Source organism: Triplophysa rosa, linkage group LG2 (assembly GCF_024868665.1).
Source record: "Triplophysa rosa linkage group LG2, Trosa_1v2, whole genome shotgun sequence".
NCBI classification, from domain to species: domain Eukaryota; kingdom Metazoa; phylum Chordata; class Actinopteri; order Cypriniformes; family Nemacheilidae; genus Triplophysa; species Triplophysa rosa.
In genome coordinates, this window is record NC_079891.1 from 19,002,048 (window position 1) to 19,023,411 (window position 21,364).

Consider the following 21,364-nt stretch of genomic DNA (forward strand, 5'->3'; position numbering starts at 1 on the left):
AGCTTTGTAGCACAGTTTTTATGCAGCATCCTTTTATGTTAATAAGATGCCTTCTAATTGCTGACTTTCAGACTTTTGAAGGAATGTAGCTGGTTTTTAAAGATAGAGACCCATTTAAAATATCTTGCATAACCTCATTCTTATGCACACAGAGGGGTATGCTCAAAATGAGTGTGTTCAGTGTTATTTTTACTGGGACGTCTGGAGGATGTAAATGACACTGGAGGATGGAAAACAGAACAGTGACAGGAGGAAGCTTGTTCTGAACCTGTGTCCTGTTAAGATACAAACCCTCAAGTTTTCTCAAAGGGATATTTCGCCCGCAATCTCTTATTATATTATAAGAACATTATACTCTTAATACTGTCATCTTAGTTTGATATAGCTCCTAACATAAATCTCTGTGCACCTTTTGACAAAACTAAAAATGTGTTGTTCGGACAGGATTAGTTGTCAAAATAATGTTACAATCAGTAACATTTATTTACTGCATTGTATGTCATGATATTAAATGGGAGTGTCAATTGAGTCATTGTAGAATGTTATATGTGACCCTGGACGACAAAACCAAAATTGAGATTTTTACATCACCTGAAAGCTGAACAAGCTTTCTATTCATGTATGGTTGGATAGGACAATATCTGGCGGAGATACAACCGTTTAAAACTCTTGAGGGTGAAAAAAAATCTAAAGATGAAAAACAAAGAACAGAAACTGTTTTGCAATCCATATATAGCAGCCGCCGTGATTATGTGAAAACTACGAACTAAGAAAGAATAAAATAATGGTTATATCTGCACCAAGAGAGGCAGTTCTAAGCAGTCCTTTATCTGACACTCATTACAGATTTCATTCTTTTATATCCCAGATCAGACTTTTGGTGGTTTCATGGTGGTACTCCAGCTCCTATTTTACATTAAAAGTTGTCAAAAAACATTCGATCCACAATGAATGTACACCAGGGCAGTACAATGACAAATTAAGCTTTAGTCTTTCTATTGGTCACCGGTCAGTATAAAAGATGAGAATAAATATTATACCCCAAATAACAGACATTACTATATGGATAGAATTCTCTGAGGAGCCCTGAGGTAGCTGAAAAACAGTAGGTAATTTGTTCTGCAATTTTCACTGAAACTGTGCAAGAAAAGCACAGACGTGTTAGTTTTAGATGATATTAAAGCTTTCCTGCGGGAAAACTAGAGCCCTGTCCGAATTGGACTTCTGAATATTTTGAGTTTGTTTTCAGTTTGCATCGAGCAGTTGTTTGGGGAGAAGGGTGTGGCCTGTCCTGTCTGTTCAGCATTTATCTTCATTTGGAGAGGCTAGCTTTCTCAAAACTCCAGGTGAGAGATGCAAATGTACTTGTGCTTTGATTTTCCTTCTATTTCTAAATGGGGTTTAATATAGTTATATATGAAGCTTACTGAAGTCCCATAAGCTTCTATTTGAAGAAGTGCCTTGATCCAGAATTTCGGTGTAAAAAGAAAATTATTTAACATGACAGCAACTCACTTTACAACGTGCGTCATGGTTGAGATACTGACCGTAGTTTGGATCTATACGTGTTCAGATCCAGGACAACAAAGACACCGCAGTTTGTGGGTCTGTGGTGAAATGTGTGCATAAAAATGACAGTTTAACACAAACACTTGAGAAAGAGGAACTTGCATACTTCTGGACGTAGATCTTGAGTATCTGAACAGAATGCTATGAGCTTTACGTTGACAACTTTCATGTATCCGCGAAACAGAACATGCATGAACTGGCCCACAACAACTGGGTAGAATTTTGACAGAATAGTTAAAGAATCAACAGTTTGTGCTGCGGGCATGAACATTTGCTTCGTTGAAGCGCACGGCTGAACCTGTCCGATGTCTGATGCCAGAGGCTTTACTGCAATACTGAGCAACCTGACCTCATTCCCCTCCATACCGTTCACATGCCAGTGGAGCAGCGAGTAGATTTCAACATGGATTCTATGGCGAGTAAAGCCACATCGAACAGGATGCAAACAATGTAAAAAAAACTCCTAACATTCAAAAGATGTTTTTCGTCAAAAATTATCCTAAAGTGTATAGTCTTAAGCATTGTTACACTCTTAACTATCATTTAAAGTCCCAGTGAAATTAAAACTTACAATGCCTATTTTTTCATGAAATATTGAAGTGTTTATTGTAAATAGTTTATCAGTGTGGGTCATTCTCCTTTTTTAAATTTCTTAATTTTTTTTAAAGTTAAAATCTGAAAATGCACTTCCTTCCTGTAATGACTATCCATCTTAAAATGATGCATGTTAGACGCCTTGGACGGAGCATCAGTTAACTCCTCCCCTTCAACTGTCAGTCTGCTGCGAGTTCCATTTCGAAATGCAACGACTGTTTTTAAACATCCAATCAAATCGCAGAGAAAGACGAAAGCCACGCCCACTATTTTTCTCACTCAAAATTCCATTTCACTTGGAAATGCGTCAAAATATGGAAGTAAAAACGATCGCAACTTCCGGTTCATGGGGATTTAAACTCTGAAGTGAAAGTGACCTATTAGTCAGATATGGTGACCCATACCCGAAATGTGACCTCTGCATTTAACCCATCCAGAGAGTAGTGAACACACGTACACCCGGAGCAGTGGGCAGCTATCACTGCAGCGCCTGGGGAGCAAGTAGGGGTAAGGTGCCTTGCTCAAGGGCACCTCAGTCGTTACCCGCCGGTCCTGGGAATCGAGCCGGCAACCTTCTGGTCACGAGTCCGACTCTCTAACCATTAGGCCACGACTGCCCCCATCCTCCTAATACCTTGACATCTTTTACACACTTAGATGTCTTGCCAAACCACGCTATACACTATAAGATGTAACTAATGTTACAAATACAGTTACCCTAAGTATAGTAAATATGCAGTATGTCAATGAAGTTTCTTGTAGCTCAATTTTTAGAGCATTGCGTTGGCAGCGTGGGTTCGTTCCCAGGTACAATGTGTACTTTGAATGTGCCGTAAGTGACTTTCAATAAAATAATTAACACAAATAATGCATCAATTCATCGAACATTTTGATACACACACACATACTTTCTACTATGCAGCTTTTATAAAAAAAAGCGCAACATTTTATGGATATATGCATTTATATGCATGCAGACTGTATTCACTCACAGTAAGGATAGTGGGAAAGTGTGTAGGGAGGATTTTTGTCCAGGAAGAACTCATCACTGTGACTTTCCAGGAGCAGAAAAGTAAATAAGTACAAACAGTTAAATATGACAAAAGTAACATAAACACAGTGATAACAGGGAGCGTGAGAGTAAGCGTGCATCTGCATCAACATTTTACATTTACACACTTGGTAAACACTTTTCTTACAGTCCATTTTAGGTACACATTTTATTAGTCCCTTGAATCGAACACAGGACTCTGGCGCTGCTAACTTCACACCCTACTACCGGTTGAGCTACATGACTACATGATCACTATATTTCCAGATCTGTGCAAACTGACTCGAGAGAGAGAAAAGTCATAGTCCATTCAAACGTAACAGCAGCCAGACATACAGATGGTATCTGATCAGTGAAAACTGGTGATATATATATATATATATATATATATATACAGTATATGTCTTCTATAGTGTGGTCGTCCTGTTTTTGACTTTCTACGCCTTCCACGCCATTCCTCATACAAATCATTTTTATCTCTGGTGACTGTCTATAACTCACTGTGTATGTGTGTGTGTGTGTGTACTGGTTTAGCTATATTTGTGAGGGCCATATGTCCTCAGTAATACAGTGAATTATCATTAAAACCGACAAGCGAGGACATTTTACTGGTCCTCATTAAATAAAAAGGATCATTATTCATTCAAATACTGTTTTTCTTAATGTCTTGGTGTTGGGGTAGGGGATAGAATATATCATAAGCCTGATATAAATCCAATGGAAGTCTATGGAATGTCCCCACTAGTATAGCAAACGTGTGACTGTGTTTTACTGTTTATCAAGGCAGCCTTGAATAATTTTCGAGAGATTTCCGTAAATATGTCTGTTTTCATTATATAAGGAACATTTCTGAACATATCTGGGTAATGAGAGCGAGCATGTTAGAATGAGAGGGGGAGAGCGAGGAGTAGGGGAGTGTTCAGCTCCTCAGGGTGACTGACTTTAGGGTAGACAACCTTTTAAACCCAAGCACACTGAAAAACACATAACGCTTATCAGCGGAATTTAACTGGTCACCATGAGATTTCAATGAGAGGGAAAGTTCTTGCATGGCTGATATTTTCCAGCTCTCTTTTGCTAATATTCCTAAAGCTCTGGTCACCATCTACACTGGTTCACCTGCTAAAACATTTTTTGAAACCAGGTCCCAGAGTGGATAAATCTGAAAACGCCACCCTCGCATTTTCGTGTGTACAATACAGCCAATCCCAAATCGGGCACTTATGCACTATTCTACGCCATTTTGTAGTATCAATAGTGTGAGCAGTGCATTCACATTGAAAATCCTCAAAAAAGAAGTGCACTTTAAGTACTCGGATGATGCACTTTTTCAACCGAAAATATGAAGTGTGGAACTGTGGACGCTTCACGCACTCAACGATCGCAGTTTCACTTATCATTTCCCTCTGATTTTAGGGGTAAGTTATGGTTAGGGTTGGGGTTTGGTGTGGGTTTAGGTTTTATTTATAAAAATGTTGTCCTTAGGTCAACAAAAGATGTTGCATCAACCACTTGGCAAAATCAGGTTGAGCTGTACACTACATCGTTTTGAGTCAGTTTAGCGGTTTCGTCTATACGCAGATATTTCTTGAGACGACGCCGTGAAAAGGAAAAAAAAGCTCATATAGAGAAAGCTCTGGCTTCGTGTGGATGTGGCCTTAGTGTTTTTGTTGAAGCTAAGCTTGAAAATTTGAACAAATATTTGTCATGCCAATGAAGCATATTAACAGTGAAACAGAAAGTATGAGTGAGAAGAGAGAAAATGAAGAACGTGTGTCTCTCAGAACTAGATCACCAACTTATCAGAAACATTTTGCAATGACATATTGCATACTTAAAAAGCCAAAGGCACATCTGTGAAAATTGACTCCATCCTGTTCACTCTCACTCTCACACTTCACAATACACTGGCACAAAAGCTTTGCTGCATACATGTAGTTAAATGAAGATTACTACATCCACAGCTCAGTAGTTACATCAAGCATGAGGACGGTGTCTGAGCAAGCCCCCTGATAAGAAGCACCCGTCTTGATACAAAATGTGAAAACAAAAATTTAACTAAAAAAATACATCAGCCTAGGGGTAACCTGACTGGATTTACCAGTGTATGAGAGCAGAGGTGAGAAGAGGGGCGGATCATAGGCCGCTCAGGCAGAAAGGATACATGAGACACACAGTCTGTGTGTGTCTTTGAATGTGTGTCAGAAACCCGCTCAAAGTATGTGCCAAATGACGCAACCGCAGAAATCATTAACAAAGATCTGTGCTCTAACACGTACATACAAGCTGTTCTCCTCCCATCCCTCGCTTTCTCTCTCAAATCTCAGATGTTTTCTTTAGTCTCTTTAAAGAAGGGTTAGGCGAAATTCTAAATTTAAGAATGGGCTCACTTTAAATGTTGAATTGAAATGGCCACATCCAATTGAATGCTAAATTGAAATGACCAGAAAAAATATATACATTTTACACCGGTAATGGCATTCTGGGAGATGCCACGTTCTTCTTATATATCTTTCGCTCTCTATATAATCTATGAATTTTGTGGTTTATAAAAGATTTTTAACACTTAGACAAAACTTTGTTAAGCCAAAATTTACATCGATAGTTCCCCAAAAATGAGAATTCTGTCATAATTTACTCACCCTCTTGTCATTTCAAACCTGTATAAATTTCCTCTGCAGACCACAAAGGAAGATATTTTGAAAGATCTTGTCAACTGGCCCCCATTCACTTGCATTGGTTTTATGTCGATACAATAGAAGTGAATGGGTGCCAGCGCTGTTTGGTTACCAACTTTCTTCAAAATATCTTCTTTTGTGTTCTGCGGAAGAAGGTCATACAGGTTTGAAATGACAAGAGGGTGAGTAAATGATGACAGAACTCTATCACTTTAAAGAAAGAATTTCCTTACATGAACTCCTTCAACATTCAATTTGATTTAAATTCAGGAAATAAAAATCAATATTCAAAATACCGTCAATTAATTTCTAAACGAAGCACAGCTTTGCTTTCTAGACATTAAAAAAATCTGCAGGGATGTGTGATGTCCACAAAACTTTGACGTTTGACATCTATCAGCCTGCGATGTCTGTAGCTGCCTTAAGTTATAGTTCACCCAAAAATAAAAATGTGTGATTCATTCAAATCATTTATTCATCCTCATGTCATTCAAATTCTATATGACTCTTTCTTCTGCGCAACACAAAAAAAGATATTTTGAGAAATGACGAAGTCAACAGGGTTTAATGTTGTTTGGTTACCATCGTTCTTCAAAATAACTTCTTTGTGTTCTGAGGAAAGAAGAAAGTGTGTAGAGACTTATGGTTCACTTTGGATGTTGCTTGGGTCTCTGCGGGATGCGTGCGTGTTCATATTCAAGGGCCTGTTTTGCAGATGCCTTTCTTTCGACACAACAGATAATAAGCTTGAAGTACAATGCTCGACTCAAGTTATTATCTCCCTGTTAACTGAGAAACACTCCCCATGACCTGAAACACGCACACACACACGATCAGATCTCGTGTCATGTGGGGGGATTAGCAGTTCACACATGCCTCTCTTTCTGACAATAAAAAGCATTGCAAGTGTGATACACCCTGAAAAAACACAATTCAATACAACGAGAATCTGGGAACGTGTGGCCTGTGACATGTGTGACAAACTCTGGATTAATACAGTACACACACACGTGAGTTTCTGCACCTTGTTACTGCACTTCTTCCATTCCACTCCCATGATTCCTTCCACTCCCCTTATTATCCTCTGGCCGTCCCGTCTGTTCCACTCCCTTCCCATCCTCTTATCCTCCCTCTCCTACACCTTACTGTTATCCACTCCCCTCTCGTCCTCTCGCTCCCATTTTATCAGTGTAATTTGGATCTGGGGCAAAAGCGCTGCGGTTCCTGAAACAAGGCCACTCTCCAGGAGACCAGCACAGGTCTCTGTGTCTCTCTCTCTCATGCACAGGAGTCAAAAATAAATAATTGAAGGCCTATTTTCTCATCTGCACCATCACTGGGGCAGAGAAAGTAGAAAGAGAGATGGCAAGTTTTCCACTCCAGTAGGAGGTTTCAGATTTGGGTTTGGGGTGACTTCTTATACAAGTTATATCTGAATGAGGTCATATGAGGTTGTTGAAAGTAACGTTTAAGGTTGTTGACCGCCTCAAAGATTTAAAATGTTCTTATGATTCCAATGACAAAGGATGTAATTTGACAGGGCTTTTGCTGATGTACTTTCCGAGAGATGATGTAATTTATCTGTGTGTGGTAAAAAAGTAAGCAGAAGAGCGAATGAGGTCGACGAAAAAACAATCTTACCTTGCAGCTGTTTAAAACGGCCCTCCAGGATGTTGGAATACTGCACCTGGTTTACAAAAGCAGCAGGCGAGAGACATGGCTCAGGTTCCCGCGAATCAAAATCCATCTTCTGTTGCCGTAACGCACGCTCGCTCGCTCTCCCTACCAACCGTCCCTCCAACCCTCGCTCTCAGCTTTAATCCAAATCAAATGATCACTCCAAAAGAGTAAAGCACCTTATTCTCTGTTAGCCAGGAGTCATAAGTATGGCACATTAAATCTGGAAGCTTGAAAACCAAGAAAAAGCCTCCCTTAAGTAAAAAAAGAAAGAGGCTAAATATTTAACTTTCCCCCAAGGGGCCAAAAAGTTGAGTTTAGAAACTGTAGAAGCTCTGCAGGTGCATCCAGGCGTTGCGTCAGTGCACGCTAAACCCCGCCATACTGCTTCGTCCGTCTGAGAGGAAAAAACGATCTTCCTTTAATTGAATCTCCTTATTCTCCAGAAAAAAACTGATCACACATGCGGATGGAGAAAAAATGCTGCAGTAAGAACAAAATGTTCCTTCACCTCTTTCTTCTTAACCTTCTTGTCTGTAAACGCTCTCTTCTCAAAACTCTCTTCTCTCTCGTCACTCAGATCAAACTGCAAGTGTGTCTGTGTGCGCGCGCACGCACACACACCTTGTTTGAGTAAGGCTGCAGAACTAGCTGCACTCGGCTTCCTAAGTAAACAAAGCTTCCTACTCTCTCTCGGTTTCTGAGCTTTGGCATTTGCATAAGGTGTGTGTGGGAGGAGCAAAAACCAGGCAGAGCGAGAGAGAAAGACAGGCTGAGGGAGGGTGGGGGAATGTAGGTGTGGGCTGAACCATTTCTGAAGGTGAAGGGGGGTGGAGCCAGTGATTCAGGAGATGGAGGGTTTCACAGGAGAAATAGGCGTGGTGGACCGAGCAATGAAATGATCTGGTATATATCACTGAAGAATGTGTCTTGCCAGCTATCTTAAAAATATGCTTGTGTGGAGTTTCATGATGTGTGCCGTTAGGCTTTAGCGATCTGTGTGTGTGCGCAGGGATTTGGAATTGTAAGACCTTTACCCTTAATTCATCAGGTCTAAAAGTCTCTTTCTCTCCAAGGCGTGCACAGATAAAATAAGTCGTTGAGGCAGGAAGGAAGTACTTGAGAAAGATTCAACAAGCGTACACTGTCTTTCTTCCTGTGCATGTGCAAGAGCGTGTGTGTGTGTGTGTGTGTGTGTGCCATCCTCAGCACCCGTGAACTTGGTTGGCAATGTTTCAATGCAATGGACTATGATCTCTGAATGAAATGACTCTTAATGGATCAGAAAGCAGAATCTATTTTGAATAAACAAATAATCACAAAAGCCTTGATCAGGGAAATGCATTCACAGAAAACCATTTCATCTCCTTATGTGTGTGTGTACATTTTACAAGAGGAAGTGGTTAAATGAAGACCAGTGCAGCTGTAGGTTGTGCTGATTAGCAAGTGTCACCAACAGCGACCATCAAAGAGTAGAGGTCAAAGGTTAAGCTATGGCCAGAAGCACTAGGCCAAGAGTGAACTAACATTTTGTGTGTGTAAAGGTTTGCCTATACTTTTGAGAGTCACATTTTTGGTAAACGGCCTCATAACCTAAAAAACTAAAAAAGATGTGAAAACTTGTGAGGATTGCTCAGATGTCATAAATTTGCCAACTTTAATAATGTCAACAGGTTCATTTAAAGTTTAGGGGTTGGGGATAAAGTTTTATCACTAAAATAGTTGAACAAACCTTCGTGTGTAAGCAGACATTCCCGACATTATAAGATGTCTAGGCATCAAATATTACTAATCTACTTCAAAGACTTTATACAGTTTGTGACGGCAAATACAGCAGGAAAATGGAACAAATGTGTTAGAAAATATGCCTTAATAAGATATCATGTTTTTTTATTTAATTGTAGTACATACATTATTTATATAAACGTTGATAAGATTGTGCCAGGTAGCAGCATAATGTGAATATAAATAAATATTAGAGAAAATTTAAAAAAAAACTGAGAAAAAAGTGAAATCATAATTTTAGATCTTATGACTAATGTTAAATAAGATCACTGTGCTATCTAGCTCTCAAACCTGCATTTAAAGCAATGCAGCAATACATTTTGCTATATTAAAATGTATTTGTATTGATGTTGGGAAAATAATAGATGGTGTATAAAGAAAAAATTAAATATGCATTCATGGAGCCTGGGAGAGAGAATCAAACAAAAATGTATGAGAATAGAGGTAGACCCTGAGACAGTTTGATTAAAGGGCGATCTGAGTAATCATAACAAACAAACAAACCAGTCCGACAAACCTGGCGTAGTAGAGCTTTGGTGATTAATATGTAAAAATAGCTTTTTAATTATTGTAATTGTAAACAGAGAGATATATACCCTGGACGTTCACACTATAACGATAAACGATAACTTCAACTTAATTTATTTATATAGCACATTTAAATGCAACGTTGTTGCCCAAAGTGCTTAACAAATTTAAAATCCAATAAAATACACATATAACCAACAAGTTATAAGATAGCCAAGTTATATTAAAATATTTCTAATTGAAGGAGAATAGCGGGGTTCACATCACAACTATACCAATACAGATACGAGACACAATATTGTTGGAATCATTATTCTATTAATTACAGACGGAAGCGTTCGGGAAGTGGTGTTTTAAGGCGGAATATCATACTTATTGATATATTACTTCAAGAATGAGCAAGCTGGCAAGATATGCTTTGCGTCCCTGTGATGAGTGCACCTTCAGACTTTAGAGAGAAGCATTTGTGGTGACATTTCAAAAGAAAGACGTTTTCAGCAATGAAGCCATTTAAAAGTTCACTTTTGTTTTCACAAAGAAGGATCACGGCTGACTAAAACTCTGCCCGAACTTACTCTCTCTCTAAAATTGTCATTACTACAAATTTCGGAGTAAATATAAACACTTAATACGCCACATTTAGGTTATCTATACATCCATTTATGTGACAGTAGTAGCCTACTGCATCGCTCGAGTTTAGAATTAACGTAACGTTATTGTTTGCTGGTCTGGATGCAAATATAGGTATAATTATTGTTGAAGTTATCTCAAATCCTGAATGTATCCCTCAAATGCATATTGCAGACCTTTCTGCCTGAAATCAGCATGTCGTTTTTCCAGAAATTCTTTAGTATTTCCCCAGAGAGTGCACAAATTTACACTGGGTGCGCATGGCTGATACCGAAAGCTTGTCGGACATAGCAACAGGAACAAAGAGGGGCGGGTTTTGCGAAGGGTCAATTGTGCAGGGGTGTGAGAGTCAAAGCTGTCCAATGCAGCAGTGTGGGACATGACCTCTATAGTCCTTTGGGACTCTTCCCTCCCTTTACCTTTACATTTACGCATTTGGCAGACGCTTTTATCCAAAGCGACTTACATTGCATTGTCCTATACATTTTGTTTCCAAGTATGTGCAATCCCCTGGGATCGAACCCACAACCTTGGCGTTGTTAGCGCCATGCTCTTACCACTGAGCTACAGGAAAGCTATAAGAAAGCTCCCTCTGCCCTTCAAGTCCCTTTTCTATGTTTATTCCTTATTCCTATTTCTTGCGTTTCTTGTGAGTTTGAGGCAGAAAATCGTTTCTAAAAGCAATAGAGTGAACTAAACGATCATAATAAATTCAATTATATAGATGGCACTCTTAGCAGCGCCTGCAGGTTTCAAAGCCTTTTTCCAGCCATTGAGTTTACTTCAGACAGACCAGTAAACAAACAGATCAACTCAAGTGAAGCAGGGAGTGAGGTCCTTATATTCAGTCTTACTACAATGACCAGTGAATCATAACAGTGATGAACTTTTCAACTCTTCAGTCTTCAACAGATGTAAACAGTATGTACACACACATTTAAATACTGTAGATACATGACTGATTTTTTATTTTGAATTAATTATGACAACAGACTAACCATACTAAAGCATAGCTACCTCGAAAGAATTCACAAGTCATTTAGCTGCCCCTTTAGCTCCCACACCATTCCACTCACCCTCCCCCACACGTACACAGAAATGTATACATGTATACACAAAATGACCCGTGATAATTAGGTTAATTTCTTCTCATTACTACATCCCCAGAACAGACATCAGTGTTGGTGTTTGGCTCGGTCATAACACATAAGTCATATTTTGTGCAGCAATGTCTGCAACACACCACACACACACACACAGTTCCAACAGCAAAACATAAAGCTGAAAATATATTCAGCCGAATATTGAATGGTACTTTGAATTTTGTGCAGGTCAAGTTGTTTTAATATGACAATTCATGTAAATTACTATCAAAATGTCTTAATCGTGCACACTGCCTTTGTTTACACCGTTATAATTCACCAGCAAGCCAAAGTGCTCCCGACCACTAGTGAAAATCGAGGCAATGTTGTGGTTGTGATAAATTCTGGCCAAAAGATGTTAGTGGTTTGAAGGAGCAAGATGACCACCGGCTTTAACACACATGACAATAAAAAGAAAACAAGTTTGATATACAAAGGCTTATAAAGATATGACATAGGAGCAGCCCTGCAGGCAAGACGAGAAGGAGAAACACAGGGGTTATAACGGCACTAGAAGAATGTGGACATCAAGTCTCTGCTTGTCAGGAGATGGTATCTGACTTAAACACCCTCTCTCTTTTTCTCTCTCACACACACACACACCTCTGTTGGGTTTCCATGTTTATGGGGGCGTTCCAAATACATACGGATTTTTATACTGTACAAACTATATATCGTATCCCCTACCTCTAAACCTAACCCTTACACAAACCTTTCAGCATTTTTACAAATCAAAAAGTGCAAATAAACATTGTTTAGTTTGATTTATAAGCAACAAAAATGTCCCCACAAGGTCAAAAATGACTGTAGGGTTTACCAGGACACACAAGTGTTATGCACCGACTGTCTTGTCAACTTGTCATACACACTTCACACTGTTCTATTTCTTATTATTCTCATATTCTACCATTCACCTAGAAAGATCTCGGCTCAAAAGATTTATTTTTTATGTATTGCCCTATGCCACCCCCTACTGGACACAAACACAATGCAACCGGTTGAAAACGATCTGACAGAGAATACACCACAAGCAAGCACAGCTTAACACACAAAAGCACAGTGATCTGACCTGCGAGAGCTTTGATGCGGGAGCGCTCGAAGAGGCGTGCAGAACTGTTCTCATTATCCCACTCTGTTTCTGCAGCGATGTCCCAGCGATTGTTGATGTCGTTGTACTGCTGCTGTATCTCCACGCTGTCGAAATCGGTCGGTGAGAGGGTGCTCATGGTTGCCAAGCTGCCCTGGAATTAGAGAAGAACAGACTAAGATGATTTAACTGCATCAGTCCTCTCTGTAAACCTGACAGAGAAAAGGTGAATGAGGGTGTACTGTATCATATTCTATTACTATCACATATGCAAGGTGTACTAAAACATAACATGCATTAACTCATAAAACATGACAAATGTTGTTAATAACCACTAATCTATCAAAGTGTGACTAAAATTGACTGAACTAGTGTCAGCAGTAGAACGTCCATCAATAACAGAATGAAGGCAGTGTGCTAGATTTTTGGCAGTTGAGGTCAGCCTAACTTGGGTACAGGTTGAGCCCATTATGTCTTGCAATCTGCCCAAGTATAACAATGTTGTAGAAAAAAACACAAGGAAACAAAAAAAGAAAAAAGAATGCATTATTAGTTTAATAATGGTATTTAATAAAATTAGTTTAATAACTAGCGGACTCCGGTCCAAATGCGGACCGCGAGATGCGTCCGTCCGGACCGCAAAGCCTTTTGATGAATAAATAAATGAACACCTAACATTATTTTCTAATGCAATCAAATTTATACCAGGCACATCAAGGTCCGCTCAGTAGCAGTTTGGGTCCTACGGCGCCACGGACAGTTAACATATGCGCACTGTTGCTACGTTCAGACGTCAATAAGTGAAGAGAGCCGAGACAGAGTCGCTGCACAGCGCGCAGACAGATGTAGCTCTCAGTGACTGAAAAACAATGTCCTTTTCAAAAGTTAGAAAAGTTGACGCTGAAAACCATGTTTTCCAAGATGAATAGGTCGTGAGATTTGCATTTATTGTTCCTGCATCGACATGCACGAGGCCGGTTTGTCTCATTTGCTCGGAGTCTGTTGCGGTTGTCAAAAGTGGAAACATTAAACAGCATGATGAAACTAGACATGGACACTATGAAGAAACTTACCCGCAGCAGTCCGAGGTAAGGACACGGAAATATATTAGCTAAAAGCCCAGTAGTAGCGATCTACACGGGTCCTTCCTCACTCACTTACTGCCCAACAACGAGCATATGAATGTTCCCTAAGAAAACAGTGGATCTTAGGAAAACATAAAAAGCCCTTTACTGATGGGAAAATAGTAAAAGTGAAGTAGTAAATAAATAGTAAAAAGAGTGCATGGAGGCTGCGTGTGAAACACTTTTAGAGGGAAAATATTAAACAAACCCCCCTTTCAGCTGCACCAGCCACAAGAAGAGCTGAAATGTTATCAGAGGCACAACTTGATGCTGCTATTTGTTAATCTCAGTTCAGCAGAAAACAACACTTTAGTTTTCTTTTAAAGTTGTTAATGTTGAAATGAATGTACAGTATATTCAGTGCAGGTTTAGAGATTAGGGCATTTTGCACATTTTCCTTCATTATATTGTTGCAGACATTGTAATGCCGTTTTATAGATATGAAAAGGCAAGTTTATTTCTTTGGTCTGCCAAAAACCATCAATTCATGGTTTTTTTATTTATTTAATTATCCGGACCTCGGCTGGTAAGGAGGGTTCGTACTGGACCTCAAGCGATTTTAGTTGAAGACTCCTGGTCTAAAAGGTCTACTGGAGCGTTTTAAGGGCAACAATAAAATGTTTTTTGATAATGGAGAAAAAAATCTCTGGAGATGGCAAAACTTCGAGTACATCTGCATGAGCTACAATTCAACCCTAAAATAAAATACATCTTAAATAAATCCCTCAGTCCCTCCCTGAAACTGTGAAATCCCTGGTGCTAATCCCATCTGTTAGGATCACTTCTTAGAATCCCGAGATTCTGGTAGGGAAAAGAAAACTGCCAGTTGGACAAAGTTTATCCCATAAATATTTCACAGCTCAGAATATTACAAGCCCCTAGGGCCAACAGAAATTGAGAAATCAGGTAGAAAATGTGCACCACTGACACACAATTTCCTGCCCCGATGTACACGTGCACTCTGACGCTGGAGTGAAACTGAGAAAGCATACGTATAAAATCGTGAAACCCAGAACAGACATCAAAATTATTTACATTTACATTTATGCATTTGGCAGATGCTTTTATCCAAAGCGACTAACATTGCATTATCCTATACATTTGTTTCTAAGTATGTGCAATCCCCTGGGATCGACCACGAACTTGGTGTTGTTAACGCCATGCTCTTACCACTGAGCTACAATGCAATAAACTCAAAAACGTTGATACAAGCAACAAAGGACCTCATTGACTTTCCACTGAGACATTTCTCAAAATATCTTTTGTGTTCCACAGAAGAAAGTCATACAGGATTAGAATGACATGAGGGGTTCTAGTTTTGGGTGAACTTTACCTTTAAATCCATCCAGTTAGTCCTAATCCCCATTTTTGGACAGGTAAAGCCTATACATGAACATATTAGGTTGATGTAGGAATAACATCCTTTGTCTGGTCTAATTGACTGTGTCGAACACTGACTCCCCAGAGTACATGCTCGTAAAGAGGTATAATTGAGGAAGTGGAAAGAGGTATTGTTATTAAAGGAGATTTTCTCACTAAGATTTCCCTTGGGTGAATTCCGAGCATCAGTCTAACTTCAAATGAAGTTACACTAATGCATCCAAAACCTGTGAGGTTATAAATGGAGCATTTTAAAGGATCATGGGCAAAAGGCCAACATGAAGGTTGCTCGATGAAGAAAGCAATCATTAAGATATTTTCTTTTAGCCACAGTATTGTGTTCATTGTGGAGACGTAATTCAGATATACTTTAAGGAATAGTTCACCCAAAAATTTAAATTCTGTATCATTTACTCACCTTCAATCTGCATAAATGTCTTTGTTCTGCGGGACACAAAGATAAATATATGGAAGAATGTTTGAAATCAAACAGTTCTGGGGCACTATTGTGACTACCACAGTAGGAAAAATTGCTTTATAAATTCATTTGTTCTGTTGAACACAAAAGAAGATAGAATGTAGGAGAGCAAACCGTTCTGGGGCACCTTTGACTGCCATTGTATCTTTTTCCTGCTATGGTAGTCAATGGTGCCCCATCTTCCAAAAATCTTTCTTTGTGTTCAGCAGAACAAAGAAATTTATACAGATTTGGAACAACTTGAGGGTGAGTAAAAGATGACAGAATCTTCGTTTTTGGGTGAACTATCCATTTAATGCTAAAAGGAAATACAAAAAAAGTAATATCTATAAAATATTTGTTTTGATGTATTACATCATTTTAGCAACATGCTCATCTACTGAAATAAATAATGGTCTCCTGCATGACAAACACTTTTTTGTATAATACATGAGTTATCAGTATGAGACAAATCAGTCACTTAGGAGGTTCTATTTCAGTTAGGATGCTACTTCAGAGATCAGCTGCTTATGTTGGCAAGTAGACAACAAGGCAGCTCACTAGGTTTTGAAACAGAGCCAAAGTATGCTTATTCTTTCATGCTAATGCACTTACAACAAAGTGACATTTGTCCTAGAGGTTTGTGAAAAAACAGTTTATGTTTGATGTTACTTAGTGGTTACTCTTAGTGGTGGCCTGTTTCAGGGTGTCCATATGAATGTGTTTGTGTACGTGGCAGAGGACAGTGCAGTTTGTGTATCTGTGTGTCCGATCTCTACCAGCAGGGTCCAGCTTTAATCCACTCGCTTCACCCTTAGCATCATCTCACCGACAGCTCCATCAGTCATGAGGGGAACAGGAGGGACTGGACTTGGGGATAAAAAACATCTTATAGGGACACACAAACAAAAGAGCCCCAGGTGTTGATAATGGTGAAATGCTGGCCACATGTAGGACAGAGAATTACAGTGAATTACTGTGATTAACATCATGTGGAATCCCAAATCTAATTAAAGACCAACTCATCATTTTTTTGTCTCAAGTAAAACAAAAATCACGTCTTTGACTTGATAACCGTTTTATGGTGCTTCATTAAAGATTATGTCATTCACACAAAAAAACCTTGTGCCTGTGATCAGATCCTGGTACTGGACCTAATCTGAGTTTTCCTCAATGCTTATAATTATAGATGTGTTTTCAGGCAATTTTACTATGTTTTAAACAAGAAAAGCAAATAAATGTGCAAAACACAACACACAAGAAGCAATTCTAGTTACATTGTTAATGACGTAGTGGGTTTGGCTCACTTTTAGGTGGAAATAAAAATGAGCGAGTGCCACCATGACCAAAAACCAACTCCAGTGCCAGCCCCAATGGAAAAGCGGTAAGAGAGGACACTAAAACCATACTTTGCAGGGATCTCAACCCAAACAATAAAGCAAGGAGGGCCGTTTTAAATCCCATCAGTGTGTAGATTAAGGAAGTGCTGAGACATAGCAATTATCCTGGATTACACCCACACACGCTCCACTAGCACCCCCATTACTGTTGCCACACACACCTCTCCAGAACACACAAACCCACCAAACATTTTCTGTGATGCAACATCAGACCTGTTCCCAAAATCAGCACTCAGAAATTCAAATCCCAGTTTAAAAAAATGTATACAACTAAATACATGACTCGTTTTAAGACTGGATGTCAGTAAGATGAATGATATGGTCAACACAAAACACTCAGATCTGAGTAGGACTTTATGATAGTGGAAGTATCTCAGAAATGGTCACATTGAAGGGGTGGTGCAACAGTGTGTCATGCATTCTGACTTCTTTACAATGTTAAACGTGCTGGCTTCTCATGATTAACATGGTCAACTTGTCAAAAAACGAGTTGGGCGTATTGCGTAGTATTTCTGTGCTCGATACACTCCCCCAGCGATCGTACAGGTTTTGTAAAGTTTTTTTCGAACATATAAAACTGTTTCGTAACAATTTTTCTTAGTCCCTTATTGGACAATTCTCCTGGAAAAGCACGCTGCACGCGGAGAGCAGGAGAAGGAGCATGCGCAGACATCACTTTCACTTGTGTGCAGGAGAGAGAGCACACGTTCGCGAAGTTCAGGTGTTTGTTTGTTCACTGCATTTGGGTGATGAATGTTATATAAAACGTGGATATAACGCTGGATTTGGAGATCGTTTGAAACTGATATATGGAGCCGTCTCAGCGCTAAAAGATGCCGGACATGCGCATGCGGTGAGTCTATGTTTTGTTGGCGCACGTGCTTTAGTTCAGCCTACTCCTCTCCCCCCCGCACGCGCCATATGCTTTCGGAAATAATCGTACAGCTGTATCTATCTTTTATAAATGTGATAAAACTAAATACACTTCGAAGATACGAAGTATGCAATACTACTCTATAGGTACTCAAGATTAATATGAGATTGGAAGAAACCGGTGTGTGTTAGGGCCGCTTTAAAATATTTTCAATGTTTATCTCATATTCCCAGCAAGATTATTGTGAATATACGTTGATATGTGATCACTTCATCAAACAGAAATCTGGGTTCACTTTCTTATATCAAAATAATTCCATCCAATTACAGCATAAAAATCACCATTTTAAGTGTGTAAACCTGCCCTCTTTGACTAGTCCTCTCAATAGCATTTATTATGATTATTATAACCATACCTGTGTACCAAAAATCCGGGAGATGGTTGTGCAGGGCAAATAGGGCACCCCTCTGTTATAATTCGTTTTAAAACTTTGAATTACTTTATATAAAAAAAAAACAATTTTCATGTCAAATTCTTAAATGTAAATCTAAGAGACCGTGGCCATGAATCCATGAATGGTATATCTGCAAGGTATCATCTTAATTTAGCATTTAAATTTTTCCAGAGATCTAAACGTCAGACATGAAATAACTTCTAAGCGCGTCCCATAGTTCGGTTGTTTTAACTTTGTTTATTAGTTAGCAGAATGTTTTTATCTTTTTTTATATGGATGGATTTAACAGTGTTTGCATATTATTTACAAGAACCGCTTATTGTCACAGAATGGGAAATATTAGAAATAAACTCTATATTACCTGTTTTTATTCAGAGTTGTCTGCAGAACACAACACTTTTCATAACACGTTTTTTGTAAAACAAAGAAACTGTAAAAACAACAACAGCTAGTTAGACATGTGCCGATATTCGGTAATGCGATTAATTGCGGTAATGAATTAGCACAATGTTGTTATCGCGGGCACTTTCAAATACCGCGAAAATATATAGATTTTTTTAGAACGTGTATTTGTTTATTTTCATTACTCGGCGTGTATGCTGCGTAGGAATGCGCACTCTGATCTAAATGATCCCGTTCCCCATGTGGAGATGCCTACGTGTGTGTGTTACTCTGATGTAAACAGTACCACACGGAGAGGAAGCGTGGCGGAAGGAGGAACGCTGCCGACGATTTATCCCCCTTCTAAAAGGGTGAAGTCTGAGGTTTGGAAATATTTTGGGTTAAAAGTAAGCCGAGTAATGAAATTTGACAGTGTGGCAGAATAATTCTTTTTAATTATACGTTGATGGAACGCAATAAAGTCATACACTGTCTCAAAGTGCGAGTGAATTTGCTGTTTATAAATGTTTAGCTTGCTATAATAGTTAACACACTGGCTTGGCTTGTTATTCAAACAATAATAATAATAATAACATGAATTGTAGTACTAGCGTTGTACAGACATAAGTATATTTAAAAGCAGTTAACAAAAGTTGTTCTTTTGTAGTTTGCACTTTATTCTGTTTGAATAAACTCACTTTATACATCATTACTGTGTGTTGTTTTATTTATATTTAAATGTTTGAGGTTCTCTTTATTATTTAAAATAAAGTTGTTATCAAGAGGAAAACACTGAAGTTGGTTTATATTTTCAACCTGCATTGCTCATAGAATTGAATACTGCGATAATACCGTTTACCGCGATGAAACCTTAATCAATTAATCGCAGCATGGAAATTTGATACCGGCACAAGCCTACAGCTAGTAGACTCTACTGCATCTACCTGTCGATGAAACGATCTGTCGTCTTCAGTGAGCGGACACAGACTGTGAGGAGCGAGCATTAAATGGAAACCGCAGAGTGGAATATGTGGACCTTTAGCGGTGTAATAAGAGAACGTTTTGTGCGGTGATGTGAATCCTCTCTACTCCACTTCGGCTACCGTTCTATTTCATCTACCAAAGGGCGCCAGCCTGTGAGGGCAAATGGTCAGTGGCTGAAGCCACAGAGCCACCCCGTGAACGTGTTCCAGTTCCCGTCAGGCCGGGAGTTTCAAAGGAGAAATAACTGAAATACGGGAGTTGTACGGGAGAAATAACAAAACGGGAGAGTGGCGGGAGATGGGTGTGAAAACCCGGAGACTCCCGTGAAAAACGGGAGTGTTGACGGGTATGTTTATAACCTGATGTGCACAACATACATCAACAGAGACAGAGGGGTCCTAAATTAAGGTAACCCACAGTGACATTCCCAGTCAGGACAAAAAGGTGGGTCAGCCAACCATGTAGGGCTGAAACGATTCCTCGAGTAACTTGAGTAATTCGAATACAAAAAATCATAGAGGCAATTTTTGTTGCCTCGAAGCTTTGTTTAATTCATTTAACTACAGTACACACGGAGCGCTGCGTTTCCCCATGGACCGTTATTACTAACGCACAGCCCGCTAAACTCTATACATGTTACAGGGCTCTCAAGTCTCACGCATTCACCGCGAGACACTGCATTTTAGTCTGTTCACACACTCACACTTATTTCTCATGCTGATAAATAAGTGATAGCTTACTGAAATGGTGAACTGCTATTTTACTTAGTTTTAGTCTATTTTGCGAGTGAAACTTGTTTTCCGGCTGCATTGAGTCCATAAACTAGATGTGGACGCCGAATCCTGTTATTTACACATGCCATCTGTCTGCGTGAATGAACTGCACAGTTTAACGTGCTACACGCGTGATGCTCATAAATTTGTCTGTGTCTGCGCTGAATGAGGACATGAACTTCACCTCCAGAGTTGCTCTGAGAGTTTATTTCACAAACATGTTATTGTTTGAGTGAAGAAACAGACATACTAAAAAATAAGCGTCTTCTGACAACCTGCCAAAATAAAAGTCATAAAAACAAAGAAACAAACTAATTTAGATAAACTAAATGCATCATGCTTAAGCTGAAGTTAGTTGTTTACCTTTGAAATTATTCTTTCTATTTTTATTCATGTTTATTATTTATATATTTGTATTATATTGCATTTTGAATGTAATATGGCAATGGAATGTACTAAATGGGTTTAGTTTTCACAGATATTAATGTATGCAATTTCAGCAATAAAAACTTGAATTGTTCTAAAAAGGAAACAAATTAGTTGTTTTACTCATTTTAAGAGACCTGTCTTATTTTCTCTTGTATATTTAGTATTGCTTTTTAATAAAGAAAAATTACTTATTATCCAAATACCCGATTAATCGATGGGAAAATCAGTAGAATACTCGATTAGTAAAGGAATCGATAGCTGCAGCCCTACAACCATGTGTTTGCTCATGTGCATGAATTATCCCTAATGAATGTATTCTGTGCAATCATGTACCCAACACACAAACACACACACAAACACAAATAAT

General features: G+C 39.0%; 1 protein-coding gene across 4 annotated transcripts in view; it reads right to left on the reverse strand.

Moving 5' to 3' along the window:
* Positions 1–21,364, reverse strand: part of LOC130565635 (spectrin beta chain, non-erythrocytic 1) — a 94,576-nt gene that overhangs the window by 47,296 nt on the left and 25,916 nt on the right. For 2 of the 4 annotated variants that reach the window (XM_057352549.1, XM_057352568.1), the window contains exon 2: positions 12,724–12,895. In XM_057352549.1, the coding sequence (XP_057208532.1) occupies positions 12,724–12,880 (157 nt within the window). In that variant the 5' untranslated portion in view covers positions 12,881–12,895. Of the gene's footprint in view, positions 1–7,533; positions 8,269–12,723; positions 12,896–21,364 lie in introns of those variants that run through there. The other 2 variants (XM_057352558.1, XM_057352576.1) reach the window with 2 other exon arrangements.